Source organism: Dama dama, chromosome 5 (assembly GCF_033118175.1).
Source record: "Dama dama isolate Ldn47 chromosome 5, ASM3311817v1, whole genome shotgun sequence".
NCBI classification, from domain to species: domain Eukaryota; kingdom Metazoa; phylum Chordata; class Mammalia; order Artiodactyla; family Cervidae; genus Dama; species Dama dama.
The window spans coordinates 2,655,755-2,681,479 of NC_083685.1; the positions used below are offsets into that span (position 1 = coordinate 2,655,755).

General features: G+C 49.6%; 1 pseudogene and 1 gene segment (V, D, J or C); one reads left to right on the top strand and one right to left on the bottom strand.

Moving 5' to 3' along the window:
* Positions 1 to 536: 536 nt before the first annotated feature.
* LOC133057978 (immunoglobulin lambda variable 8-61-like) lies at positions 537 to 17,054 on the bottom strand. The segment is given in 3 exon segments: positions 537 to 637; positions 1,720 to 2,010; positions 16,994 to 17,054. Coding segments are annotated over 3 exon segments (438 nt in total).
* A 156-nt stretch (positions 17,055 to 17,210) lies between these two features.
* On the top strand, positions 17,211 to 24,491 carry LOC133057979 (adenylosuccinate synthetase isozyme 2-like; annotated as a pseudogene).
* Positions 24,492 to 25,725: the final 1,234 nt, after the last annotated feature.

Genomic DNA, 25,725 nt, shown 5'->3' on the forward strand with positions numbered 1-25,725 from the left:
TGTCCCCTGAGAGGAAGCACCTGCTGTCACGCCCAGCTCAGTCCAGTGGGCCCTGGGACAGGGTCAGGGGACCATCGGGTGTGTTCGGGGTCGGCCGGTTCGGAGCAGGTGCACAGCGCCCCCTGGTGATGTGCTCGGGGAGTGGTCATGGTGGGGAAACGGAGGACGGAAGGGCTGCCTGTATTCTTCCAACCAACAGTCCATGAATCAATGGTATGTGTCCGCTGTCCACTGGCCCAGCAAAGGGGGGTCATGACCCCACTTCTCTGTGCTGCTGACCCCCACCTGGGAGCCTGGGGCAACTCCTGTCAGCAGCTCCTTCCACCCAGGGGGACGCTGAGACCACTCGTGCTTCCTGCTGCCCTCAGGGAGGGGCAGCCAGGCTGAGCCGGGCAGCTGTGCTGCGGTCGGTGGTCGCTCAGCCCCGTGAGCTCCGTGGTCTCAGGACACCAGGGGGAGGGGTGACCACAGTGCCCACCGCCCGCCCCCACCTCCTAATCAGCACTGTTGATGCAGCGAGCGGGCTGGCCCCACGGTCACCGTCCCTCAGGCTCCCCTGGTTTCTGCTCCCCTCCCGAGCCAGTGCTGATGCCCTGGGGGCTCCACGCTGGGAGGACCCCAGTCCTGTCCCTGTATCCTGGGAGGGAACACAGCATAGGGGCCTAGACAAAACTGGGAGTGGTAAGTTGAGATGTGAGGGCAAATGAGGTGGCCTCCCTGCAGGGACAGAAGGGCACTCAGATCCGAGGTGCGGGTGCGTGTCAAGGTCAGAGGAAGGGGGAGGTAGAGGCCGCTGACCCAGGGGACCGGCCACTCAAGGTCAGACCCTCTGAGCTTATGAGCACCTCCTCCTAATGGAAGAGAAAAGAAAAGCCAGGGAAATAACATCCTCTTGCTGAAACCTGAAATCCGTTTGTTACTAAGTTTTGGAGCCTCTGAGGATGCATATGTTTCTACAGCCTCAGATTCACTCACAGGGACCTTGACCACATTCCACGCATCGGCTCCTTGAGCTCCTGGCTGTGTCACTGACAGTATTGTCTCTAATTCCCTGCACAACACTTGGCAGAGTCAGCGGGGGACAGACGAGCCTGGCTTGTCCGCCTGGTCATTCTCAGGCTGGGGTGTGGCCTAGAAGTTCAGCCCCTCCTTGGCTGCCAAGGTCTGGGATGGGGATCTGGAGAGCTGACCAGCCTGACTCCTGGCCAGGCTCAGACTGGAGGCTGTGATGGGCTGGAGCCCCAGTGGCACCTGACCCCCAGGGTCATGGGGCCCTGCTCGCTTCAGCCAGGAGGGGCTGGGAGACCAGGTCCCCGTACAGTGAAGCTGAGACCCCTGCCAGGGTGCAGTTGCTGGATTTCATCTGCCAGCCCTACAGGTCATCAAGGGTCATCGTCAGCAAGGAGAGTCATGCTGGTTTTTCTGGGGACTCTGACCTTCAATGTTGTTGATAAAATGTGGACCTGATTCCCCTCCACATCTTTATGGGCATAGAAGTGTCCCCTTGAAGAGGACCTCAGAGGAGAGACAGGAGCAGGCGCGGGGCCATGAAACGCTGGAAGGAGATGGGACCCCAGAGCCCCCTCCCCACGGGCTGCTGAGCATTTCCGCCCTCTCTCTGCCTCTCCCGCCTCAAAGCGCTGACCCCTCTGAGCACAACAGCAGGTTTTGGTGGTGCTTCCCCATGAGGTTGCATCACTGTGGTATTATTGTAACTACCGGTGTATAGAGCAGAGTAATAGACAGCCTCGTCCTCAGGCTGGACCCCCGTGATGGTGAGGGCGGCTTTGTTCCCAGAGATGGAGCCAGAGAAGCGATCAGGGATCCCAGAGAGGCGGCTGTTTGTATAGTAGATAAAAGTTCTGGGAGCCTGTCCTGGGGTCTGCTGGAACCAGCCGGGGTAGTTACTGGTAGTGACTGACCCAGAGCTGAGGCCACAGGTGAGGGTGACCGTCCCTCCTGCAGACACTGACAGTGCTGGCTCCTGGACCACAGTCTGAGCATCTACCCCTAAGAGTGAGAAGAGAGAGACAGGTGTTATTATCAAGACCAGGGCCCTGAGACCTTGCATGGAGGTGGCCCAAGGGTGCAGAGACCCGGCCCCTGACCTGAGCCGTAAATGAGGAGCCCGAGCAGAAACACCATCCAGGCCATGGTGGGGACCCTCCCAGGACGTGGGCTCCTCAGCCTCCTGGGCTGGAGGTGCGGTCCTGGGCCTTTTCATGCCTCCATCCTATCAGGAGGAGGAGGGGCCTCATGCAAATCACTTCCTCCTCTCCCTGCCCAGGGCACCTGAGTTCCCCTGGGGTGGGGGGACTTGAAGGAGGCCAATGCTGGACCTCACACAGAGTGGGGACAGAACTGGAAGGAACCCCTGAGTGATGGGGCGACGTCTTTCAGCAAATGTGCTCCCGTGACCTTGATGATTTCGGTCCTTCATCTCCCCCCCAGAGTATCTGAGGCTGAAGGAGGAGTTTGCAAGTCTTCCTCTCTTGCTGCACTCATATAGCCTTTCCCAAACCTGAGCCCATCTTTAGAACACTCTCCGTCCTTCTCAGGGAACCGCTGCGTCCCACCTGTGTGATGCTGTCCGTCCTTGTCCCTCCAGCCCTGAGCCCAGGAGGAAATCCCAGAGCCTGTGTCTGGTGTGAAGGGAAAGGCGTGGCCCTTGAACACCATCTTGTAAAGTGTCCCTAGTCCCAGCGCTGGTGAATCAGGGCTGGGGGTTGATAGTGACATGTAGAGACACAGGCCTGGGGTGACAGCCTCCTGTGCTAGAAAAACCATGACGATGTGGAGTAGCTTCAATAGACCTGTAGGGGAAAAGGTCACCATGTCATCATGCAATGATGATAGCTTGCAAGTTCAGTTACAATAAAGTGGGAACACGTGTCTCATCATCGGAAATAGAAAAGCACCAAGTGTGAACAGGTAGGTGTGCTGAGCATCATGGACACTGTAAAACTCCCCTCCCTGTGGTACTGCTGTGGAGCCGATGGACTCAGGAGGAGGAGGGATGTGGGGGCAATGAGGACGAGAAAGAGCTCAGACATCTCAAGTGTTAACGTGTGCAGAAGAGACGGGGAAAGTCTTGTTCATCTCTTCTTTTTTTAAGAAAAGTCTTGTTCATCTCTTCTTTCTTTAACATTAAAAATGTTAAATACTACTCTTATTTTGTATTCATGTTAGATTTAATGCTAAATGTTTAATAATGCTAAATGTTTAATAAAATTCACACGATTTTTGTCAGAGTTGTTTGAGAACCTCGACTCATAGATGTAAAAATTATGATATTCCTAGTTAATTCTTTTCTTATTGTACAAATGTACTGATGATAGCTTTGGGAAATATGTGATTTCATATAGCTCAAGTTTTTAGATGGAAGAAGTGGTCACATAAAGGAAAGGAACAACTAACGAAGCCACAAAACCTGAAACAATATCAGTTTCCATAGTTCACTCTAAAATGTTGAAATTGCCAAATAACACAACAGGGATAATTTCAAATGACATAGAAGGTGACAAAGGGTCCTTGCCTGCATCCCTCTCCCACTGTGAACACGGGGCGTTCTGTGGGCAACGGGCAGCCCCTCTGCAGGGGTCTCTCATCCCCTGTCCAGGTATCCCTGGAGGTCGAGGTTACTGCAGGAAGTTCATTTTTGCTGTATGATCATCCCTGTTTCTTTGGTTGGATGTCAGGTCTGGGCACTGATCCCATGACAGAGGACCAGGAACTGAGAGGCAAGCCTGTGGCTCTGAGCTGAGAGCTGCCTGACAGTCCCCTGGGGGCCCAGGTGCAGGAACGTCACCCTCCAGTGACGACCCTGCTGCCCCCGGGGGCAAGAGCCAGGGGAGGAGGTGCCAGCCTGCCTGGCCAGGACCCTCAGCTCTCAGGACCAGGCCCACAGCGCCCCCTGCTGGGCTCAGACCTCCTCCTCCCCCACTTCACACCACAGCCTCCTGGAAGGGCTTTCTCACCCTCGCAGGAGGGTCATTCTGATGTCACCTCACAGGGCCTTCGTCGAGTTTGGGCCTGGTCATTGATTTTTCCAGGTACCTAATGACCTCAGACCCCTGAACGGTATGCTGATGAACTAATGAATTTCAGGATTCCCTGAGGTCTGAGTTTGCTCTGCCTAGCTCGTGGGTTCTCTACCAGAACACAACCACCTGAACCAAGTCCCAGGATTCAAACACCCAGTGTGCCCGTGGGTTGTTCCTGGTCATGATTCTGTCTGAGTTTCCTTCCCAGGTTGATATGTAGTCAAGGCTGAATTTGCAGGGCCTCCCGGGACCTTCCCAGCCCGCACTGCATGGCTGTGTTCTTCTTTCTCTCTTTGCAAGGAGAATAGGAGGCTCTCAGGAAAAAAAAAATCTGTTCTTGATCACTTCCAGGGGTTCTCATTTACCCTTCATCATGGTCCTCACAGTACTTCTTTTTTTATTTATTTATTTTTTTTTATTATTTGGAGGCTAATTACTTCACAACATTTCAGTGGGTTTTGTCATACATTGATATGAATCAGCCATGGATTTACACGTATTCCCCATCCTGATCCCCACTCCCACCTCCCTCTCCACCCGATTCCTCTGGGTCTTCCCAGTGCACCAGGCCGGAGCACTTGTCTCCTGCATCCCACCTGGGCTGGTGATCTGTTTCACCATAGATAGTATACATGCTGTTCTTTTGAAATATCCCACCCTCACATTCTCCCACAGAGTTCAAAAGTCTGTTCTGTATTTCTGTGTCTGTTTTTCTGTTTTGCATATAGGGTTATTGTTACCATCTTTCTAAATTCCATATATATGTGTTAGTATGCTGTAATGTTCTTTATCTTTCTGGCTTACTTCACTCTGTATAAGGGGCTCCAGCTTCATCCATCTCATTAGGACTGGTTCAAATGAATTCTTTTTAATGGCTGAGTAATATTCCATGGTGTATATGTACCACAGCTTCCTTATCCATTCATCTGCTGATGGGCATCTAGGTTGCTTCCATGTCCTGGCTATTATAAACAGTGCTGCGATGAACATTGGGGTGCATGTGTCTCTTTCAGATCTGGTTTCCTCAGTGTGTATGCCCAGAAGTGGGATTGCTGGGTCATATGGCAGTTCTATTTCCAGTTTTTTAAGAAATCTCCACACTGTTTTCCATAGCGGCTGTACTAGTTTGCATTCCCACCAACAGTGTAATAGGGTTCCCTTTTCTCCACACCCTCTCCAGCATTTATTGCTTGTAGACTTTTGGATAGCAGCCATCCTGACTGGCGTGTAATGGTACCTCATTGTGGTTTTGATTTGCATTTCTCTAATAATGAGTGATGTTGAGCATCTTTTCATGTGTTTGTTAGCCATCTGTATGTCTTCTTTGGAGAAATGTCTGTTTAGTTCTTTGGCCCATTTTTTGATTGGGTCATTTATTTTTCTGGAATTGAGCTGCAGGAGTTGCTTGTATATTTTTGAGATTAATCCTTTGTCTGTTTCTTCATTTGCTATTATTTTCTCCCAATGTGAGGGCTGTCTTTTCACCTTACTTATGGTTTCCTTTGTAGTGCAAAAGCTTTTAAGTTTCATTAGGTCCCATTTGTTTAGTTTTGCTTTTATTTCCAATATTCTGGGAGGTGGGTCATAGAGGATCTTGCTGTGATTTATGTCGGAGAGTGTTTTGCCTATGTTCTCCTCTAGGAGTTTTATAGTTTCTGGTCTTACATTTAGATCTTTAATCCATTTTGAGTTTATTTTTGTGTATGGTGTTAGAAAGTGTTCTAGTTTCATTCTTTTACAAGTGGTTGACCAGTTTTCCCAGCACCACTTGTTAAAGAGGTTGTCTTTTTTCCATTGTATATCCTTGCCTCCTTTGTCAAAGATAAGGTGTCCATAGGTTCGTGGATTTATCTCTGGGCTTTCTATTCTGTTCCATTGATCTATATTTCTGTCTTTGTGCCAGTACCATACTGTCTTGATGACTGTGGCTTTGTAGTAGAGTCTGAAGTCAGGCAGGTTGATTCCTCCAGTTCCATTCTTCTTTCTCAAGATTACTTTGTCTATTCGAGGTTTTTTGTATTTCCATACAAATTGTGAAATTCTTTGGTCTAGTTCTGTGAAAAATACCATTGGTAGCGTGATAGGGATTGCATTGAATCTATAGATTGCTTTGGGTAGAATAGCCATTTTGACAATATTGATTCTTCCAATCCATGAACACGGTATGTTTCTCCATCTGTTTGTGTCCTCTTTGATTTCTTTCATCAGTGTTTTATAGTTTTCTATGTATAGGTCTTTTGTTTCTTTAGGTAGATATACTCCTAAGTATTTTATTCATTTTGTTGCAATGGTGAATGGTATTGTTTCCTTAATTTCTCTTTCTGTTTTTTCATTGTTAGTATATAGGAATGCAAGGGATTTCTGTGTGTTAATTTTATATCCTGCAACTTTACTATATTCATTGATTAGCTCTAGTAATTTTCTGGTAGATTCTTTAGGGTTTTCTATGTAGAGGATCATGTCATCTGCAAACAGTGAGAGTTTCACTTCTTCTTTTCCTATCTGGATTCCTTTTACTTCTTTTTCTGTTCTGATTGCTGTGGCCAAAACTTCCAACACTATGTTGAATAGTAGTGGTGAGAGTGGGCACCCTTGTCTTGTTCCTGATTTCAGGGGAAATGCTTTCAATTTTTCACCATTGAGGGTGATGCTTGCTATGGGTTTGTCATACATAGCTTTTATTATGTTGAGGTATGTTCCTTCTATTCCTGCTTTTTGGAGGGTTTTAATCGTAAATGAGTGTTGAATTTTGTCAAAGGCTTTCTCTGCATCTATTGAGATAATCACATGGTTTTTATCTTTCAATTTGTTAATGTGGTGTATTACATTGATTGATTTGCGGATATTAAAGAATCCTTGCATTCTTGGGATAAAGCCCACTTGGTCATGGTGTATGATTTTTTTAATATGTTGTTGGATTCTGTTTGCTAGAATTTTGTTAAGGATTTTTGCATCTATGTTCATCAGTGATATTGGCCTGTAGTTTTCTTTTTTTGTGGCATCTTTGTCTGGTTTTGGAATTAGGGTGATGGTGGCCTCATAGAATGAGTTTGGAAGCTTACCTTCATCTGCAATTTTCTGGAAGAGTTTGAGTAAGATAGGTGTTAGCTCTTCTCTAAATTTTTGGTAGAATTCAGCTGTGAAGCCATCTGGTCCTGGGCTTTTGTTTGCTGGAAGATTTTTGATTACAGTTTCGATTTCCTTGCTTGTGATGGGTCTGTTAAGATCTTCTATTTCTTCCTGGTTCAGTTTTGGAAAGTTATACTTTTCTAAGAATTTGTCCATTTCATCCAAGTTGTCCATTTTATTGGCATAGAGCTGCTGGTAGTAGTCTCTTATGATCCTTTGTATTTCAGTGTTGTCTGTTGTGATCTCTCCATTTTCATTTCTAATTTTGTTAATTTGGTTCTTCTATCTTTGTTTCTTAATGAGTCTTGCTAATGGTTTCTCAATTTTGTTTATTTTTTCAAAAAACCAGCTTTTAGCTTTGTTGATTTTTGCTATGGTCTCATTAGTTTCTTTTGCATTTATTTCTGCCCTGATTTTTAAGATTTCTTTCCTTCTGCTAACCCTGGGGTTCTTCATTTCTTCCTTCTCTAATTGCTTTAGGTGTAGAGTTAGGTTATTTATTTGGTTTTTTTCTTGTTTCTTGATGTAAGCCTGTAATGCTATGAACCTTCCCCTTAGCACTGCTTTTACAGTGTCCCATAAGTTTTGGGTTGTTGTGTTTTCATTTTCATTCATTTCTATACATATTTTGATTTCTTTTTTGATTTCTTCTATGATTTGTTGGTTATTCAGAAGTGTGTTATTTAGCCTCCATATGTTTGAAGTTTTAACAATTTTTTTCCTGTAATTGAGATCTAATCTTACTGCACTCACAGTACTTCTTTTTGACTCAGGTATTTAAAGATGTTTTTAGTCTAATTTTGTAATCTTTCTATATTAAATGTTTGGTATAAAAGATTATGCCTATAAATGGGAATCTCATCCTTGTCTGGGCTCCTGTTTCATCTCTGGTTGAGAAATCATTATTACCAGGTACCTAATCTTCACTGGACTTGGTGAAATCTAACCTTCTAAGCTTCAATTATTACAATACATAGATTTAATGAAGGTGGGTTTATAAGGTTTGTGTCCATAATAGTGGCATTCATCCAATATCATCTCAAACAAGGGACCAGGGAGGGAAATGGGGGAGAGATAATGAGTCAAATGGAGGAAATAAGCAAGTGAGGAGTCTGAGAACTGCGATCTAATGGGGAGGGTTTCCCAGTACCCGGAGAGAAGGGCTCCTCAGGCAGCAATCCCTGGGGAAAGGGAGGACCCAGCTTCCATAAGGGTCAGGGTTGAGGCAGAGCACAAAGCCTGGAGCAGGACAGGGATGTTTGGGGGATGGGAGAGGCCCCCTGGGGCTCCAGAGCACAGATGCTGGACTTCTGCTTCCTTGTCATCCTGCCCAGGACCTGTGAGGGACCCTGTGTATCTGGGCACATGGGCATTCTGCTTGTATTTGGAGACCAGAGAGAAAAGGAGACAACTTCATGAATCCCATAAAATGGACCAGGACAAGGATATGAGCCTGCCTGATAGTGACAGCAGAAGTCACCGCAGAGACATAACCCAGCACTGCTGAGGTCACCGTCAGGTTCAGGGCAGTGATGGTCCCACCCTGGAGTAGAGGGCAAACTTCCATCAGACATCCCCATCACACCGGAATTCCTTGTGGCTGTGGTTAGTGGTGAGCTGTGTGACACTGACAACAAGCCTCCTCATGAGGATGGGGTCCAAAGTGATCAAGGAGGGTGTGTGGACCAATCAGGAGCCAGAGAGCAGGGCTGAACCTCTCAGTGTCCCTCACCTCTGTCCTGGTCACAAAGGCAGGGCTTTGCCTGAATCCCTGGTCATCATTGCCATGGGGATCCCCGTATCCCTGCTGCTCATTCTGCAGGAGATGGTGCCCCCGGATCAGGGCTCATCAGGGGCATCACAGGCAGAGGGACAAGGACACATCCTGGTGAGCCCCTGCTCCTGACAGTCCACAGACCACCCCAACCCTGACATAGGAAATGCTCCGATGGGGTGCAGAGGAGAGGAGGGGAGGGCAGGACACAGCCAGCACCTGGGGGTCAGGAGAACCACTCCCGGGGTTCTCTGCCTCCAGCGATGTATCACCGGTGCCCCTCACTTCTCAGGGTCTGCTCTGATGTTTCAGGAGCAAAGTTCACACCCTGGGGGTCAATCCGTCTGCTGGGATGGTCCACAGACTCTGCTGAAGGCACATCTGGGAAAGCCTCCTGCTCCTGATCTCAGGTGAGGGAGCTCAGCTCCATGGCTCTCTTGTTCACATGGATGATCAGGGTGCACTTCAGTGGTATCAGAATCTGTTTACATTTTCTGAGACTTCAGCAAAACTGACTGAACAATTGGGAGTAGAATTATGACGAATCAGAACATGCCCCAGGAATTCATTGATTCTGGGGAATTTATTTAAAATTTGACAGTTCTCTAAGAACAAGCCCCTGACAGGCTGAGGTTCTCGTCCCGATTTCCATCTGCCTGTGTCTCTGTGAGAAGCCCTGTGGTACCAGCCTGCACGGTCAGAGTCAGCCTCGGACTCAGGCTCCAGCATAGAGACGAGCAGGAGCCCTGCATTGTCCGAGGCACCTTTGGATCCAGAAAAACCCGCGGGGTACCCTGGAGCCTGGTTCCTCCTGGAGTCTGAGTGGTAGGACAGGAGGACTGAGGAGGCCTGGCTGGCTTCTGCTGGTCCCAATATAGAGCACAGTGGCGACAGTGATGTCCCTGCTGAGGTTGCAGGGAGGCACAGCGTCACCTGTGGTCTGGGAGGACAGGGGTCTCCCCACACACATACCATGACACACCACTGATGGTTCAACAGTCCAGGGCATCAGGGCTGCGGTGTGGACGCCCACACCAACCAGCTCTAGGGGCTTGGCTGTCCTGTGTGACAGAAACCAAGAATAACCAGGGGCAGAATTCATATACCTGCAACCTTATAGACGACAGCTAACAATACAGCCATTAAGTTGAGATTCTTCTAAATTATCAGTTGAAAATAATAGGAAAACATACTACTCAAGATCAGAAATTAAAATGATAGTTTTTGAACATGGTGGTTTGAAAAAACTTGCTTTCCACTAAATGGTCTTACGTGGATAGAAGGACTAGGAAGAGCAGCCTAGTGCATTGGGGTGAAAATCTTGGCAGTAAGTTGTGAAGTTCGGCCAAACATTCGTGTTCCCACTGTGTGAAATGAAACACGATTTATGTCCATTTCAGAGCTGCTGCTACAGTGTCTGCTTTGGCAGAGATGTTTCAGCCCCGGTAGGCCCATGTCTGGAGGAGAGCAGGTTTTTGTCTCACTACCCCCCTGGCCTGGAGCACTGTGCCATTGTAACTACTACTGTCAACAGATGAACAGTAATAATCCCCCTCGTCCTCAGCCTGGAGCGAACTGATGGTCAAGGTGGCTGTGTTCCCAGACCTGGAGCCAGAGAATCGGTCGGGGACCCCCGAGGCTCTACTGTTAGTACCATACATGAGGGTTCTGGGGGCTGATCCTGGGAGCTGTTGGTACCAGGCCACATAACCATAACCAATGTTGTTGCTGCTTCCAGAGCAGGTGATGCTGACCCTCTGGCCCGGAGACCCGGACACAGAGGACGGCTGAGTCAGCACAGCCTGCGCCCAGGATCCTGGAAGGGAGAGAGACAGAGATGGTGACTCGGGGGTCCAGGCAGGAGAGCAGGGAGCAGGGCCCATGAGTCTTCCCAAGACACTTCCCCTGTCCCCCCATCCAGTCACCTGTACAGAGAGCGACCAGGGTGAGGAGCAGAGGGGACCAGGCCATGGTGGGCATGGTCAGGGCGTCCTGCCTTCTGTGGCCCCACAGCTGAGCAGAGCGTCCCCACACCGCTCCTTCCCCTCTTCATACTCTGAGAGGGGGAGGGGCCTTTCATGCAAATGACCGTCCTCCCCCCCAACTCCCACAATGCTCTGGTGACCTCTGGGACCTGGGTCAGCTTCCTGTGCCTGGGGGAGGCCAGTTGTGGTCAGACGTGGGGTTGCGTGGGGCTTGGGGGTGGGAGGTCACAGCGGGAACCCTGAGCAGAAAGCACCAGGAAGTACCAGGGGACTGGTCTCTGCTCTCACAGGTCCAGACACTCAGGAAAGGCCTCCGATCGCCCCCTGGTGTCCTGGCACAAACACACATCCTGACCTGGTGATCAGAGCTCTTAAGAGGCAACTTTCCACAAAGTGGTTTTGAAATTACACCCTTCAGGCTGTGTCTGGATGGGAAACAACAGCCAACTGTACCTTACCCTGTAATGCATGTGAGTGTTACACAGTGGATGTGTGACTTTGAGATTTTAAATGAACCAAAATGTGTTCATGGATTAGTAAAAGCCTAAGGTTATCACTTAAAATAGATGCCTAAATTTAACTGAAGAAGATGTTGTTGTTAAATCACTAAGTTGTGTCCAACTCTGGCTCTCTTTTAATTTTGCATTGCCATGGTACTGTTTCTAAAACATAATTTTCCTTGAACCCTGTGTTCTTTAAAGAAGATAGTTGTAACGACTTTCTGACACGTATGGCATCTCCATGGAAGGAGCAGGACGTTCTATGTGTGAAAACAGGGCAGACTGAGTTATCAGAGCCATGGGTGGGTCTCAGATCTGAGATGAGGGACAGGACACGACACGGCAGGTCGTTATTCTCAGGACACTCAGACGTGACCATAGGGAGCAAAGCTGACTTAGACATGGTGCAGTAGGAGCAGCAGTGATCGCCCCGGGGGCAGAGCCCCAGGAGAGGGTCTGCTTTCCCAGCCGAGGGCCCCAACAGCTTCCCTGCCTACTGTGCATAAAATCAATCCCACAGCAGCTGAGCACAGGCACTCCTCAGCCAGGAATCATTTCCCAGGTCAGCACCAGGGTATCTCTCCCCACCTGATTCCTCACTCGATGGCACACAGGACAGAGTGTGAGGTTTCAGAGGATAAATCAGCCACACGATGGATTCAAAATCCCCTAGGACACAAGGGAAAGCTGGGGAGGAGCATGGAGGGGAAAGCTGGGGTCACACCTGAGAGCCAGAGCCCTGAGGCTTCTCGGGAAGGAGAGGTTAGAGAGGTTCAAGGAGGGGCCGAGGAAGTGAGTGTAAAGTTCAGGAAGATTTGGAAACATGTCCATGATCTTCTGATAGAGTGAACTGGGTCATCACCATGGAGGTCAACACTGTAGGTCTGTAGAAAGAGAGAGGCCCAGGATCGGAAGGAAAGTCATGAATGAGGGGAGCGGGAGGGCAGGCTCTTAGCAAAGAGATGAGGAGGAGCAGGAGCAGGCTTAGCAGAGCTGGAGGGGTGCAGGGGGTGGGCTCCGGGGGCTCCTCCCCTCCTCTGTTTCGGAGAAGAGGGTGGGGACTGATGACCACCTCACCCCTTCACCCTCCAAATCTGGGTGCTCGGCTCCATGTGCAGCCTCACTCCCAGGAGGAGGCCTGGGGTCCGGCCGAGGCTCAGAGTTTGTCCCCTGAGAGGAAGCACCTGCTTCCAACTCAGGCCACTGAGCCGGGGCAGGGCCAGGTTCAAGGACCACCTGGGTGTGTTGAGGTGTTGCCAGTTCTGAGCTGATAAACTGCGCCCCCTGGTGAGGAACTCTGGAACGTTCATGGTGTTGAAAGTGTGAGCAAGGTGCTGCTCAGTTGCTTGGTTCTCAATCCTGTCTGACTCTTGGGACCCCATGGACTGGAGCCCACCAGGCTCATCTGTCCATGGGATTCTCCAGGCAAGAACACTGAAGTGGGTTGCTGTTTCTTGCTCCAGAGGATCTTCCCAACCCAGGGATAGAACCCACATCTCCTATGTCCTTTGCATTGGTAGGAGGTTCTTTACCCCTTGTGACACCTGGGAAGCCTTGTGAGGAAGGTGGGGCTACCTTTTTTCCAGTCACCAAATACCTTACCAATAAACAAATAAATGAGTTAAATAATAAATATTACATGTCTTTGATAGTATACAGAGAACTTTTTTATTTTCACCCATTGTATTTTCAGGTTATTCTGACAAGCTTGTTCTCATGATTCTTTTTTTCCCCTTCCATTTATATCCTTTTCCTTGGATCCAAGAGTTTCTGTATTTGCTCACCAGATAGATTTGGTGATTTATCCCTAAAAATATCTGTCATCTGATTTCAACATCTGAGACATCTCAGCATTGATGTCTATGCTGTCTCACTTCCCTTCAATATTTAGTTTCCTGGTTCTTGATCGAAGGGACAATTTTTACTGGATCCTGGACTGTGTGGAAATTACTTGAAGAAACTCTGAATTCCATTTCCTTTTCCTTTAAAAAGAGATCCTTCTGTGGCGGAAGGCCAGGGATGTGTGTTTACTGCCCACTGACCCAGCAAGGGCGGGACTGACCCCCCTACTCTGTGCTGCTGACTCCGACCTGGGAACCGGGGGCAACTGCTGTCAGCAGCTCCTTCATCCAGGGGGTGTGTGACCACCGCTTGTGAGATGCTGCCCTGGGGAGGGGAGTCGAGCTGAGGGGGCAGCTGTGCTGAGGCAGGGGACACTCAGTCCCCCGGGTTCCGTTCTCTCAGGAACTCCAGGATGGGAGGGGCAAACGCCTTGCCCTGGGAGCCCCATGGCTGTGGGGGAAGTAGAATTTTGTCTCTTTCCTCTCTGGCCTGAAGCACTGTGGAAACTTTCAAGCCATCAGCCCGTGAGAAGCAGTAATAATGAGTGTCGTCCTCAGCCTGAACTGAAGTGGTCAGAGAGGCCAACTTGCCATACTTGGAGCTGGGACCCCTGAGGGTCGTTTGCCTTTTTCATATATCAGAAGTGTGGGTGCAGATCCTGGGAGCTGTTGGTTCCAGCTCACGTAATGATCCCAGTGTTTCTCCTGTTTCTAGTACAAGAGATGGTGATCCTCTAGCCAAAGTCCTGTACACAGAGGGCGGCTGAGTCAGCCGCCTGGGCCCAGGATCCTGGAAGGGGGAGAGACAGAGATGGTGACTGAGGGCTTCAGGAAGGAGAGGAGGGAGAAGGGACATGCGTCTTCTCAGGGCCCTTCTGTTGTCCCCCCACCCAATCACCTGTGCAGAGAGCGACCAGGGTGAGGAACAGAGGGGACCAGGCCATGGTGGACATGGTCAGGGCGTCCTGACTTCTGTGGCCCCACAGCTGAGCAGAGCATCCCCACACCGCTCCTTCCCCTCTTCATACTCTGAGAGGGGAGGGTCCTTTCATGCAAATAACCCCACCATTGCCCCCCCCCCACTCCTCCCTGCATCTCTCTGACCCCTCCCTGGGCTCTGGATCAGTCACTGTTTCTGAGGGTGCCCAGGGGGTGGGCAGGAGCATGGCTGTGAGGGCCTCAGGGGTGGGAGGTCACAGCTGGGAACCCTGAGCTGAAGCCACCATGCAGTGCCAGGAGACTGGGCCCAGCTCTCACCCACCAACCCTCAAGAATGGCCCCCGAGCGCCCTGGTGTCCAGCCCAGATACACATCCTATGACCTGCTGATCAGAGCCCCTCAGGGACAGATCCTGCTCCCTGCTCTGTGCACTGTCCCTTCCTTAGGGCCAAAATCCACCATTGTGTCCCCCATGACCTCAGGGCTGTCTCTGGCCTCCCCTCAGACCCTTCAGCACGAGTCTGTCCATGGCCTGGCTGCTTAAGGGGTCAGGACTGAGAGGGCGTCTGGTGGCCATCTCATGCGGCGGGTTGTATAATAAAGAGGAGCCCGGGATTGGGTAGCAAAGCCATGAATCGTAAGGGAGGGGAGGAGCCCTGAGGAAAGAGTTGAGGAGCCAGAGGAGGCAGGGGGAGCTGAGGGATGCAGGGGGCTCGGCGCTGGGGGCTCCTCCCCTCTCTGCTCCTGGGAAAGGGGGTAGAGTCTGATGAACACGACGCCATCTAATTCTGGGTCCTCAGTCCTGTTTGAAGCTTCATTCCCAGAGCTTGAGGGGTCGGGTCTCTAAGTCTGTCTCCTGAGAGGAAGCACCTGCTGAGACCTCCAACTCAGTCCAGTGAGCCCGGGGACCAGCCCAGGTCAGGGGACCATCTGGTGTGTTCAGGTTCCGCCAGTTCTGAGAGCGTGCACAGCGCCCCCTGGTGACGCACTCGGGGAATGTCCACGGTGGGAAAATGTGAGGAAGGAAGGAGCTGCCCTTTGATCTCCCAACTAATAGCCCATCAGTGAGGGGTGTGTATCCCCTGCCCACTGACCCAGCAACCGGGTGCCCTGACCCCATTACTCTGTGTCTGACGCTGACCTGGGCACCTGGGGCACCACCTGCCAGCAGCTCCTTCCACCCAGGGTTTGAGACCGGTCCTCGTTGGGCTGCTGCCCTCAGGGAGGGGAGCCGGGCTGAGGGTGCTGCCATGCTGCAGAGCGTGATGCTCACCTCCCTGGACTCCGAGGACTTGGGGACCCCAGGGAGGGAGGGGGTGATCGCAGTGCCAACCACCGGCCCCCATCTCTCATTCGGCACTGATGACCCAGGTGGGGTCAAGGCCCAGGGTTACTGGCCCCATAGTCACCAGCAGAGGAGACAGGGGTGGACACGAGTCTGCTTTCCCCCTCACTCAGTCTTCCCTTGCTGCTGCTCCATCTCCCCGCGCGCTGTTTATGGGAGCAGGGCCTGGGGGGCATTCCACCTGCTGAGGAGCCCAGCCATGACCTGGCATCCGGGCACCCAGGGAGTCAGCGGAGAGTGTGGGGATTTTTGGAGCCAGTTCTGAGTAAGGTTCTTCCAGGAGCATAAGTCCTCACATGAGCCTCGAGGTGTGTCCTTAGACAGCACAGGTTCGTGGAAATTCCTCCCAACTTCCAGTCTTAAGTTTAAATAAAGACACAGATTTCCCCATGGCTTCAGATGTGAATTGCGTTTCTGGGGTTTTGGATTTTGACTGTGAACTGGGAGTGAATGTGTTATGGGGAATTAACATGTCTGGACTGAATCGTAAGACTATGCTCAGGGGTTATTTCATAATAAAAGACATACATCTGGAACTTTGATGTTCCTAAATATTTGGGGGGGGGGGGGTTCACGTTAATCACAGATTCCTGCCACCAACAAAAGGCTGTGATTCAGGAGCTCTAGTTGGGAAATTGCATTTCTACAAAATTCCACTGGTGGTGCCTCTTCAGGCAAATGGAATATTAATTTATCTGCAAGATAACGTTCATGATGCTGGATATCTCTTAGTGTGATTTGAATGACAAGAGTCCTATTGGCAGTGGTGGGGGTCTGAGTGTCCCTGTGGAGCTAAGCCTCCTTCCCAAGAACATGGGCAGAGAGGGGTCCTCTGCAGAGAGGGACACACCTGGGGAGAGCTGGGAGGAGACACGGGGCCATGAAGCAGTGGACAGGAAACGGGGCCCAGAGCCTCCCTCCCCACGGGGATCCTGACCCGTCCCACCCTCTCTCTGCCTCTCCTGCCACTGAGGGCTGAGCCCTCCGAGCACAAGGGCAGGTTTTGGTAGTACCTACCCACGGGCTTACATCACCACGATATTGTAACTACTAGTTCCCAGACCACAGTAATAGTCGGCATTGTCCTCAGAATAGGCCCCCGTGATGGTGAGGGCGGCTTTGTTCCCAGAGATGGAGCCAGAGAAGCGAGCAGGGACCCCAGAATATTGGCTGTTTGTGCTGTAGGTAAGCAGTTGGGAAGCCTGGGCTGGGGTCTGCTGGTACCAGCCGGGTTAGTTACTGGTAGTGACTGACCCAGAGCTGAGGCCACAAGTGAGGGTGACCGTCCTTCCTGGAGACACTGACAGTGACGGTTCCTGGACCACAGTCTGAGCATCCACCCCTAAGAGCAACAAGAGAGAGACAGGGGTTCTTACGGAGACAGGGATCCTGAGACCCTGCTTGGAGTTTCCCCAAGGATGCAACTCAGACCCTGACCTGAGCCGTAAGCCAGCAGCCCGAGCAGAAGCACCGTCCAGGCCATGGTGGGGACCTTCCCGGGACGCGGCCTTCTCTGCCTCCTGGGCTGGAGGTGGGGTCCTGGGCCTTTTCATGCCTCCAGCCGGTCAGGGGGAGGAGGGGCCTCATGTAAATCACTTCCCGCCTCTCCCTGCCCAGATCACCTGAGGTGCCCTCAGCATGTTAGCCCCACGGCATGTTCGTCGTGAAGAAGGCACACTCTGGACTTCGCACAGACCTGGGACAGCACATGGAGGAGATGTGAGTGATGGAAAAGTATCTTTTACCAAATATTCCCCATGACCCTGGTGACCTGGGTCCTCCAGCTCCTCCCTGGAGAGTCTGAGGCTGAAGGAGGAGACGGGGAGTCCTCACCTCCGGCCCACAGTCTCGTCCACCCCACAGCTCCCCCCATCCCTGGGACATTTCTTCTTTCCTCAGTGAAACCCCTGCTTGTGCTCCCTGCAGGGCCTTAGCAGTCACTCTCCCTGCAGCAGAGAGCCCACCGGGACATCACAGCCCATGTGGGGTGTGAGGGGACAGGCGTCTCCCCTGACTCAGCTCCGGTCTCTGTCCCAGGAGCAGCAGTGGGGGAGCAGGCCTGAGGGACTCTCACATGTCGAGTTGCATGGCCAGGCTTGGGGTGACAGCCTCCTTTTTTTTAAGAAGCTTCTATCCTAAGGAATTAATTTTACTTCAGGTTTTGAGGGGACTGTTCACAGCGTCACTATGAAATTGTGACATCCTGGGCAATATCAGATCTAACAGTTCAGGAAAACATGTGTCTCATGATGGAAAATAAAAGTAACAGTGTGTGAACACCTTGGTGCAAACATGAAAAGTTTAAAATTTCCTCCAGTTGACTTTCTGCTGTGGAGGGTGTAAGAAGATTAAGCAGGAGCATAGACTCTCCGAAATAATTGGGGAAGATGAGGAACAAAATTGGTGCTTATCTCAGTGTGAGATAAAGCTTTTATTTGGTATTCATGTTTTATTCCCTGATAAATGAGCTATTTATTAAAATTCACGTGATCATTTTATTTTCTCTATACTTCCTGCTGCTGCTGCTGCTGCTGCTGCTGCTGCTAAGTTGCTTCAGTCGTTGTCCGACTCTGTGCGACCCCAGAGATGGCAGCCCACCAGGCTCCCCCATCCCTGGGATTCTCCAGGCAAGAACACTGGAGTGGGTTGCCATTTCCTTCTCCAATGCCTGAAAGTGAAAAGTGAAAGTAAATTCGCTCAGTCGTGTCCGACTCTTAGAAACCCCATGGACTGCAGCCTACCAGGCTCCTCCATCCATGGGATTTTCCAGGCAAGAGTACTGGAGTGGGTTGCCACTGCCTTCTCCGCTATACATGCTAGAGAGAGTCAACTCATATCACAGAAATATTTGTCTTGAATCTATTTCCTATTATGAAAATATTTGCTGATACTGTTGGATTAAATGGGTATTTTATATTTATCAAATTCTTTAATTGAAGAGAAATATTAAAAAACATGGAAAAGAAATTATTAGGGAGGTAAAAATAAAATATCAGTTTCCACATATGTCACTAGACAACATTGAAAAATGAGAAACAATACAGCAAAATAAGAAAGAAAGAATTGAAATAATGGCAGAGTTTATTGAAGCAAGTTCATTTCTGTTGTGCGATGTTCATTGCTCTTGGCTTAGACATCAGATCACTTCCAGGACGAGACAGAGGAGCAGGAACTGAGGGGCAAGCCCGTGGCTCTGAGCTGAGAGCTGCCGCGTCCCCTGGGGGCCCAGGTGCAGGAACGTCACCCTCCAGTGACGACCCTGCTGCCCGCGTGGGCAAGAGCCAGGGGAGGCGGTGCCAGCCACCTGGCCAGGACCCTGAGCTCTCAGGACCAGGCCCACAGCGCCCCCTGCTGGGCTCAGACCTCCTCCTCCCCCACTTCACTCCACAGCCTCCTGGAAGGGCTTTCTCACACTTGCAGGAGGGTCATTCTGATGTCACCGCCCAGGGCAGCAGAATGAGTCCCCTCCGTGTAGTTTGTGGTTGGTCATTGATCTCTCCAGATCACTAATGACCTGCAGACGCATATGGAACGCTAATGTAATTTCAGATTCTCTGATGTCTCAGTTTGCGCTGCCTGGCTCCTGGGGTCACTACCAGAGCACAACCACCTCGAAACAAATTCAAGGCTTCAAAGTCCCAGAGTGTCCATGGGTAATACCTGATCGTGATTCTGTCATGATTCTCCCAGGTTGAAACGTGGTTGATGTTGTGTTTGCAGGGTCTCCAGGAGGCGTCCCAGCCCCAAGTGCCCATCTCTCTTCTTATTTCTGTCTTTGCCGAGAGAATATGACGTTCTTAGGGAAAACATGTCATTTTCTTGATTATGTCCAGATCCTGACAGTGTTTATTTGTGACTCCAATATATGTGAGATGTTTTTAGTCTGGTTTCATAACCTTTCTGTTTAAAATGCTTGATGTAAGAGATTATGGCTATAAATAGGAATCTCATCCTTTTTAGGGTTTCCTCCTGCATTGCTGGACTTAGAAACCCTTATGACCTGTTACCTGATCTTCAGTGGATACAGTCCAAGTTCATGTGTTAGACTCCATAGAATTAATAGGGGTGGGTTTACATGGTGTGTGTTGAAAAGAGTGATATTTATCCAATATCATCTCAAATAAAGAACCAGGGAGCGTGATTGGGAGAGGTCATGAGGGAAAAGAGGAGAAAATGAGCAAGTGATGAATCTGAGAGCCACGTCCTAATGGGGAGGGTCTTCCAGTACCTGGAGATGACGAGCTTCTCAGGATACAGTCCCCAGAGAAAGGGAGGCACCCAGCTTCCCTAAGTGTCAGGGTTCAGGGCAGAGCACAAAGCCGGGAGCAGGAGCGGGATGTGCAGTGGTGGGACAGCATCCCCCCCAAGGTCTCCAGGGCACAGATGCTGAACTTCTGCTTCTTCATCATCCTGCCAAGTACCTGTGAGGGACCCTGTGTATCTGGGCACAGCAGGATTCTGTTTGTATTTGGAAACAGAGAGGAAATGATTTATTATCAACGACCCCATAAAGATGGACCAGGATGAGTCTCAAGTTCGGTTCTGGTTCATCACACATGGATGATCAGGGAGCATTTCAGCAGTATCAGGAACTATTTTTGTTTAGTTTTGCTTTTCCCTGAGACTTCACATAAATTGAATGCATAGTTGGGAGTAGATTCATCATGAAACAGAAGGTTTTTCAAGTGTAGTAGGTATTTATGCAAGGTGTGTGACACTTGAAAATTCTCCAAGAAGAAGATGACAGGCTGTTTCTTGTCGCACTTCCCCAGCTGCCTGTTCCCTGTCCTCCCTTCAGGACCGGGAAGGATGGAGCCCAGCCCCACGGCTGCAGGTCTGCAGGCCCAGGAGACCCAGGGCAGGCGGGCCACAACCCCATCTTCCTGCACCCCCATCACAGTGAGGCCACGGGCCCTGATGGTCCAGGTCTCTGCAACAGGAGGACCATGAGTGACTGTCCAGATTGATTTCAGAAAAAATAAAGAAGTGGGACGTGGGACCTGGAAAAAATGTTTCTGCAGTTGAGGTGCCATCAGATAATTCATAGACAGAGAACCTGAGGCAGAAGAAAGCATAGCCTGTCTTGAGAGGCAGCCAGGGCCTTCTCTGCTGACCCCTCAGGACTCAGCTGGTGTGAGGGCTCAGTTCATTCTGAAGGAAGAAAAATCCCCATATCTTCTCCATCCAGTTACTAGGAGCCTGGAGGACCATGAGTTTTAGAAGATGCCGACCTGTTAGCAGCACCGTGGAAACGAGGAGGGAGCAGGGAGCAGGAGCCAGAGCTCCTGTCAGCATCTGAGCTGAGGACCGGTCCCTGCAGCCCGGGACCCACACTCTGTGGGACGAGAGGATGGAGATGAGGAGGAGCAGGGCTGCGCTGGAGCGTTTCTGCTGAAGACACAGCACCTGCTCTGGGGAATTTACTCCAGAGGCTGAGGGAGGGGCAGGTGGGCTCTGTAGTCAGATGTGTGGGTTCCTGGGATGCCTGCGCTGTCTCGGGTCACAGCACGATCCTGTGTCTCCTCCCTCCCTTCACAGAGGTCTCTGTGCAGAGAAGCCTTCCTTGGAAACCCCGCTATGGACACTTCTCACTGAAACCAGGCTCAGAGCCAAAGTCCGTGGCCCAGGGGGGTTTGTCTCACTTCATCATCTGAGCCACTGGGGAACCTACAGCATAGTAACAGTCAGCCTCGACCTCGGGCTGCAGCCCAGAGACGAGCAGGAGCCCTGCCCTGGCCGAGGTGTCTTTGGATCCAGAGAAGCGGCTGGGACCCCAGAGCCCTGGTGCTTTGGGGAGTCTGAGTTGTAGGACAGGAGGTACCGGGGAGGACTCCCTGGCTTTTGCTGGTACCAGGTTCTAGGCAAGCTGCCAACACTGTAGCCGCTGCTCAGGGTGCAGGAGTCTGGCTGATGCTCCCGGAGACGCGGACAGGGAGGCTGGCTGGGTCAGCACAGGCTGGGAGACGGAGCCTGCAGACACAGACACGGGGGCGACGGGGCAGGAGCTGCGGGAAAGGTTCCCGGAGTCTGCGCCCCGGGGGCTGAGGCAGGCCGGGGACCGAGCCCTGGTGTGCGGGGCCGTCACTACCTGTGCAGAGAGAGGGGAGCTCGAGCAGGAGAGGAGTCCAGGCCACGGTGCCCACAGGACCCTGGTCCCCACAGTGGGCTGGGCTGCCCCAGGCCTCCTGTTCTCCCCCAGCCTCTGAGAGGAGGGGCTGAGATGCAAATGGAGTCCACCCAGGGCCCACCCAGCCCCTGCTTGACCTTGGGGCTGGAGCTCAGCTCACGGCCCAGACTGTAGGCGAGGGAGGGGCTCCCCCCTTGGCAGCCCCTGGAGGAAGGCCCTGCTGAGACCGCACTGGTCCCTGCTCAGGTGTCCCTGCAGCCAGAGAGGACGCACTGCTGAGTCCCTCCAGGAGCACAGGCCCCGCCCCCAGCCCAGGTTTTGGAGTGAGTGGTGCTCCCTAAGCAGCTGTGTAAGGACCCCAGGACAGTCCCACATCACCCCCTGCTGGTAACATGTGGAGAAATTTTTGCAGAAAAAGGAAATGAAATTCTAAGTTCTCTAAGAAAGTACAACATTTGTTCTAGTAGAGACAATAAGTAAACAGATGAAGATGCTTAGAAGAAACAGAATATTTTGTCATGGAATTATTCCACAAAAAGACATAATGGATCCTTATTTAGTGTAAATATCTAACAAATTTCAGGAGTTATATGCTTCCCATACATTTGATTTGTATTTTTTTAAGCATTGCAAAAGATGCAAAATATGTGGTTCTTTGAGAAAGCCCTTAAAGTGTTTTACATACAACCCATAAACATAACAGGGAAATTTATAGGACTTCCCTTGTTTTCCTGTGTTTCAGGATCTGCCTGTTGATGAAAGGGACATGGTTTCAGTATCAGGTTCAGGAAGCTCCCACATTCTGCAGAGCAACTCAGCAGGAAAGCAGAACTGCTGAAGCTCCCTGTCCCAAGCAGGTGCTCTGCAACAAGAGAATCCACCCCAGTGAGAAGCCAGCTGAGTGAAATGAAGAGCGGCCGTGCCGCCCCACAGCAGGAGCAAGGAAGGCCCAGCACAGCCATCAATCAATCAATCAATCAATCAATCAAGTTTAAAGAAACAACCAGACAACCAAACCAGGAAAAGGGAATACTACAAACCACTATCATTAAATATTGATTCAAATACTCTACACAAAATGAAAAATTAGAAAGTTAGACAAATTCTAATATCAGGTTAAGAAATTGACTGTGTTACCAATGTTATTTTTTCAAATATATGTTATATTTTATACTAGACTCTCAAACTTAAATTTACAGAGGAATCCAGTTCACACACTCCCAGCCGCCCCCGACCCCGTCAGGCTCTTCTCGTCTCTCTGGACCCAGGGCGTTTGCCGACACCAACCTGGGGGCATCCTCCTTGTCCAAGGCGACTGAGGCCGCCCCAGGGAGCAGCCTGGAGGGAACCTGGTGACCCTGGTGCTCGGTGGGCAGCGGGTCAGTGAAGCCAAGGGGAAGGTGGGGGATCTGCTAGTGCAGGACACCAACGCTCTGTGCCACTGCCAGGGAGGAAATAACGCTGGCCTGAACAGCTGTAGATTCTGTGGAGGGTGATTTTCATCTTTTACCCAGTGGACTAATTACCCAGTGGAATAATTCCGGCTCCCAGTGGAGCCTGAATATTACTGCATTCATCGGAAATGATGTGGCAATTCATCTAGGCGGATTGTTTGAGGAAGCAGAAAAAAACATTCAACAAGGGAAAGGTCTGGAAGGCTGGGACAAAGGCTTCTCATACCTGCCAGAGCTCATATTGTGCTTGATTTTCATCAAACAGCTGGTGGTATCCAGGAACAACAGAGAGGAGAACAAGCAGGAAAAAATTTGGGTACCACAAAAATGGCATGTGCCCCGTTCATTCTTCTAAAGAGGACGAGAGTGGACTTAGGATTTGTGATCTTGTTTCTGACTTTGATGGCTTTTCTGAGCGGTTCCAAGGTCTGCTAACCACTACAAATCTACATACCCCACTTCGGAAATAGACATTGAAGATGAATTCCAAAAATTCAAGGGTTATATGGAAAGGGTGAAACCAACTGCAAGATATATGGAGTTTATTTCCTATATGAGGCTTTCCATGGACCATCAAAGAAAATCTTGGTAGAAGGTGCAAATGCAGAACTGCTAGATACTGATTTTGAAATTTCTCCTTTCATAACCTCTTTGAACTGTACAGTTGAAGGTGTTTGTACTGACTTGGGTATGCCCCCTTAAAATGCTGGAGAAGTGTATGGAGTTGTGAAAGCTTATACAACTAGAGTTGGAATTGGTCCCTTTCCTACAGAGCAAGACAATGAAATTGGAGAATTATTACAAACAAGGGATAGAGAGTTTGGTGTAACTGCAGGAAGGGAAAGAAGGTGTGTCTGGTTGGACCTTGTTTTGATTAAATATGCTCATATGATTAATGGATTTACTGCATTGGTACCCCAAAATTCTGATATTTTGGACATATTTATGGAAATCAGAGTTGAAGTTGCATACAAGTTAGATGGTAAGATTATAACTCATTTCCCAGTAAACCAACAACCCTTAAATAAATGGACTTAAATGTAAGACCCTCCAAAATGGAACACAGAGATATGAAATGCAAGGACATTTAAGGAACTACCTATTAATGCCCAGAATTGTTCAATTTATTAAAGATGAAGCTTATATTCCAGTTAAATATATTTGCTTAGATAAATCCAGAGTCTATGATTTAACTCTTTTAAGGATTTCCAGTGATACAAGAAGCATTCCTGGAGAGGTGGGGAAAGGGCTTTCTTAAATATTTCATTTATGGTCTAAGAATTCCAAGAATAAAGACATTGAAGTGAGGTTTAGCCCCTACAGTTGTTTCCAGTCTTTCAAGATGGATGGCTGGTGTGGAGATACATTTTGGCAATTTGCAGTGTCAGCTGCCTTAGCAGCCATGATTGCCAAATCATTTGTTGTTCCTCCTGCTTATGGTGCCATATTTTCTTTTAATTTTAGTAATAATACAATCAATGTTGTTTGAAATCAGATAGAATGATCTCTGTTCATTTCCAAGGCAAACCATTCAATATCACAGTAATCCAAGTCTATGCCCTGACCAGTAATGCTGAAGAAGCTGAAGTTGAATGGTTCTATGAAGACCTAGAAGACCGTCTAGAACTAACACCCAGAAAAGATGTCTTTTTCAATATAGAGGACTGGAATGCAAAAGTGGGAAGTCAAGAAATACCTGAAGTAACAGGCAAATTTGGCCTTGGAGTACAGCCAGCCTAACAGAATTTTGCCAAGAGAATGCACTGGTCATGGCAAACACCCTCTTCCAACAACACAAGAGAAACCTCCACACATGGTCATCACCAGATGGTCAATATCAAAATCAGACTGATTATATTCTTTGCAGCTAAAGATGGAGAAGTTCTATACAGTCAGCAAAAACAAGACCAGAAGCTGACTGTGGCTCAAATCATGAACTCATGATTGCCAAATTCAGAGTTAAATGGAAGAAAGTAGGGAAAACCACGAGACCATTCAGTTATGACGAAAGTGACAAATAGATTCAAGGGATTAGATCTGATAGACAGAGTGCCTGAAGAACTATGGATGGAGGTTTGTGACCTTATACAGGAGGCAGGGATCAAGACCATCCTCAAGAAAAAGTAATGCAAAAAGGCAAATGGTTGTCTGAGGAGGCCTTACAAACAGCTGTGAAAAGAAGAGAAGCAAGAGGCAAAGCAGAAAAGGAAAGATATACCCATTTGAATGCAGAGTTCCAAAGAATAGCAAGGAGAGATAAGAAAGCCTTCCTCAGTGATCAATGTAAAGAAATAGAGGAAAACAATAGAATGGGAAAGACAAGAGATCTCTTCAAGAAAATTAGAGATACCAAAGGAATATTTCATCCAAATATGGGCACAATAAAGGACAGAAATATTATGGACCTAACAGAAGCAGAAGATATTAAGAAGAGCTGGCAAGAATACACAGAAGAACTGTACAAAAAAGATCCTCATGACCCAGATAATCACAATGGTATGATGATTCACCTCGAGCCAGATCCTGGAATGTGAAGTCAAGTGGGCCTTAGGAAACTAGGGATTACTGAGGTGAAATGTGACAAAAAC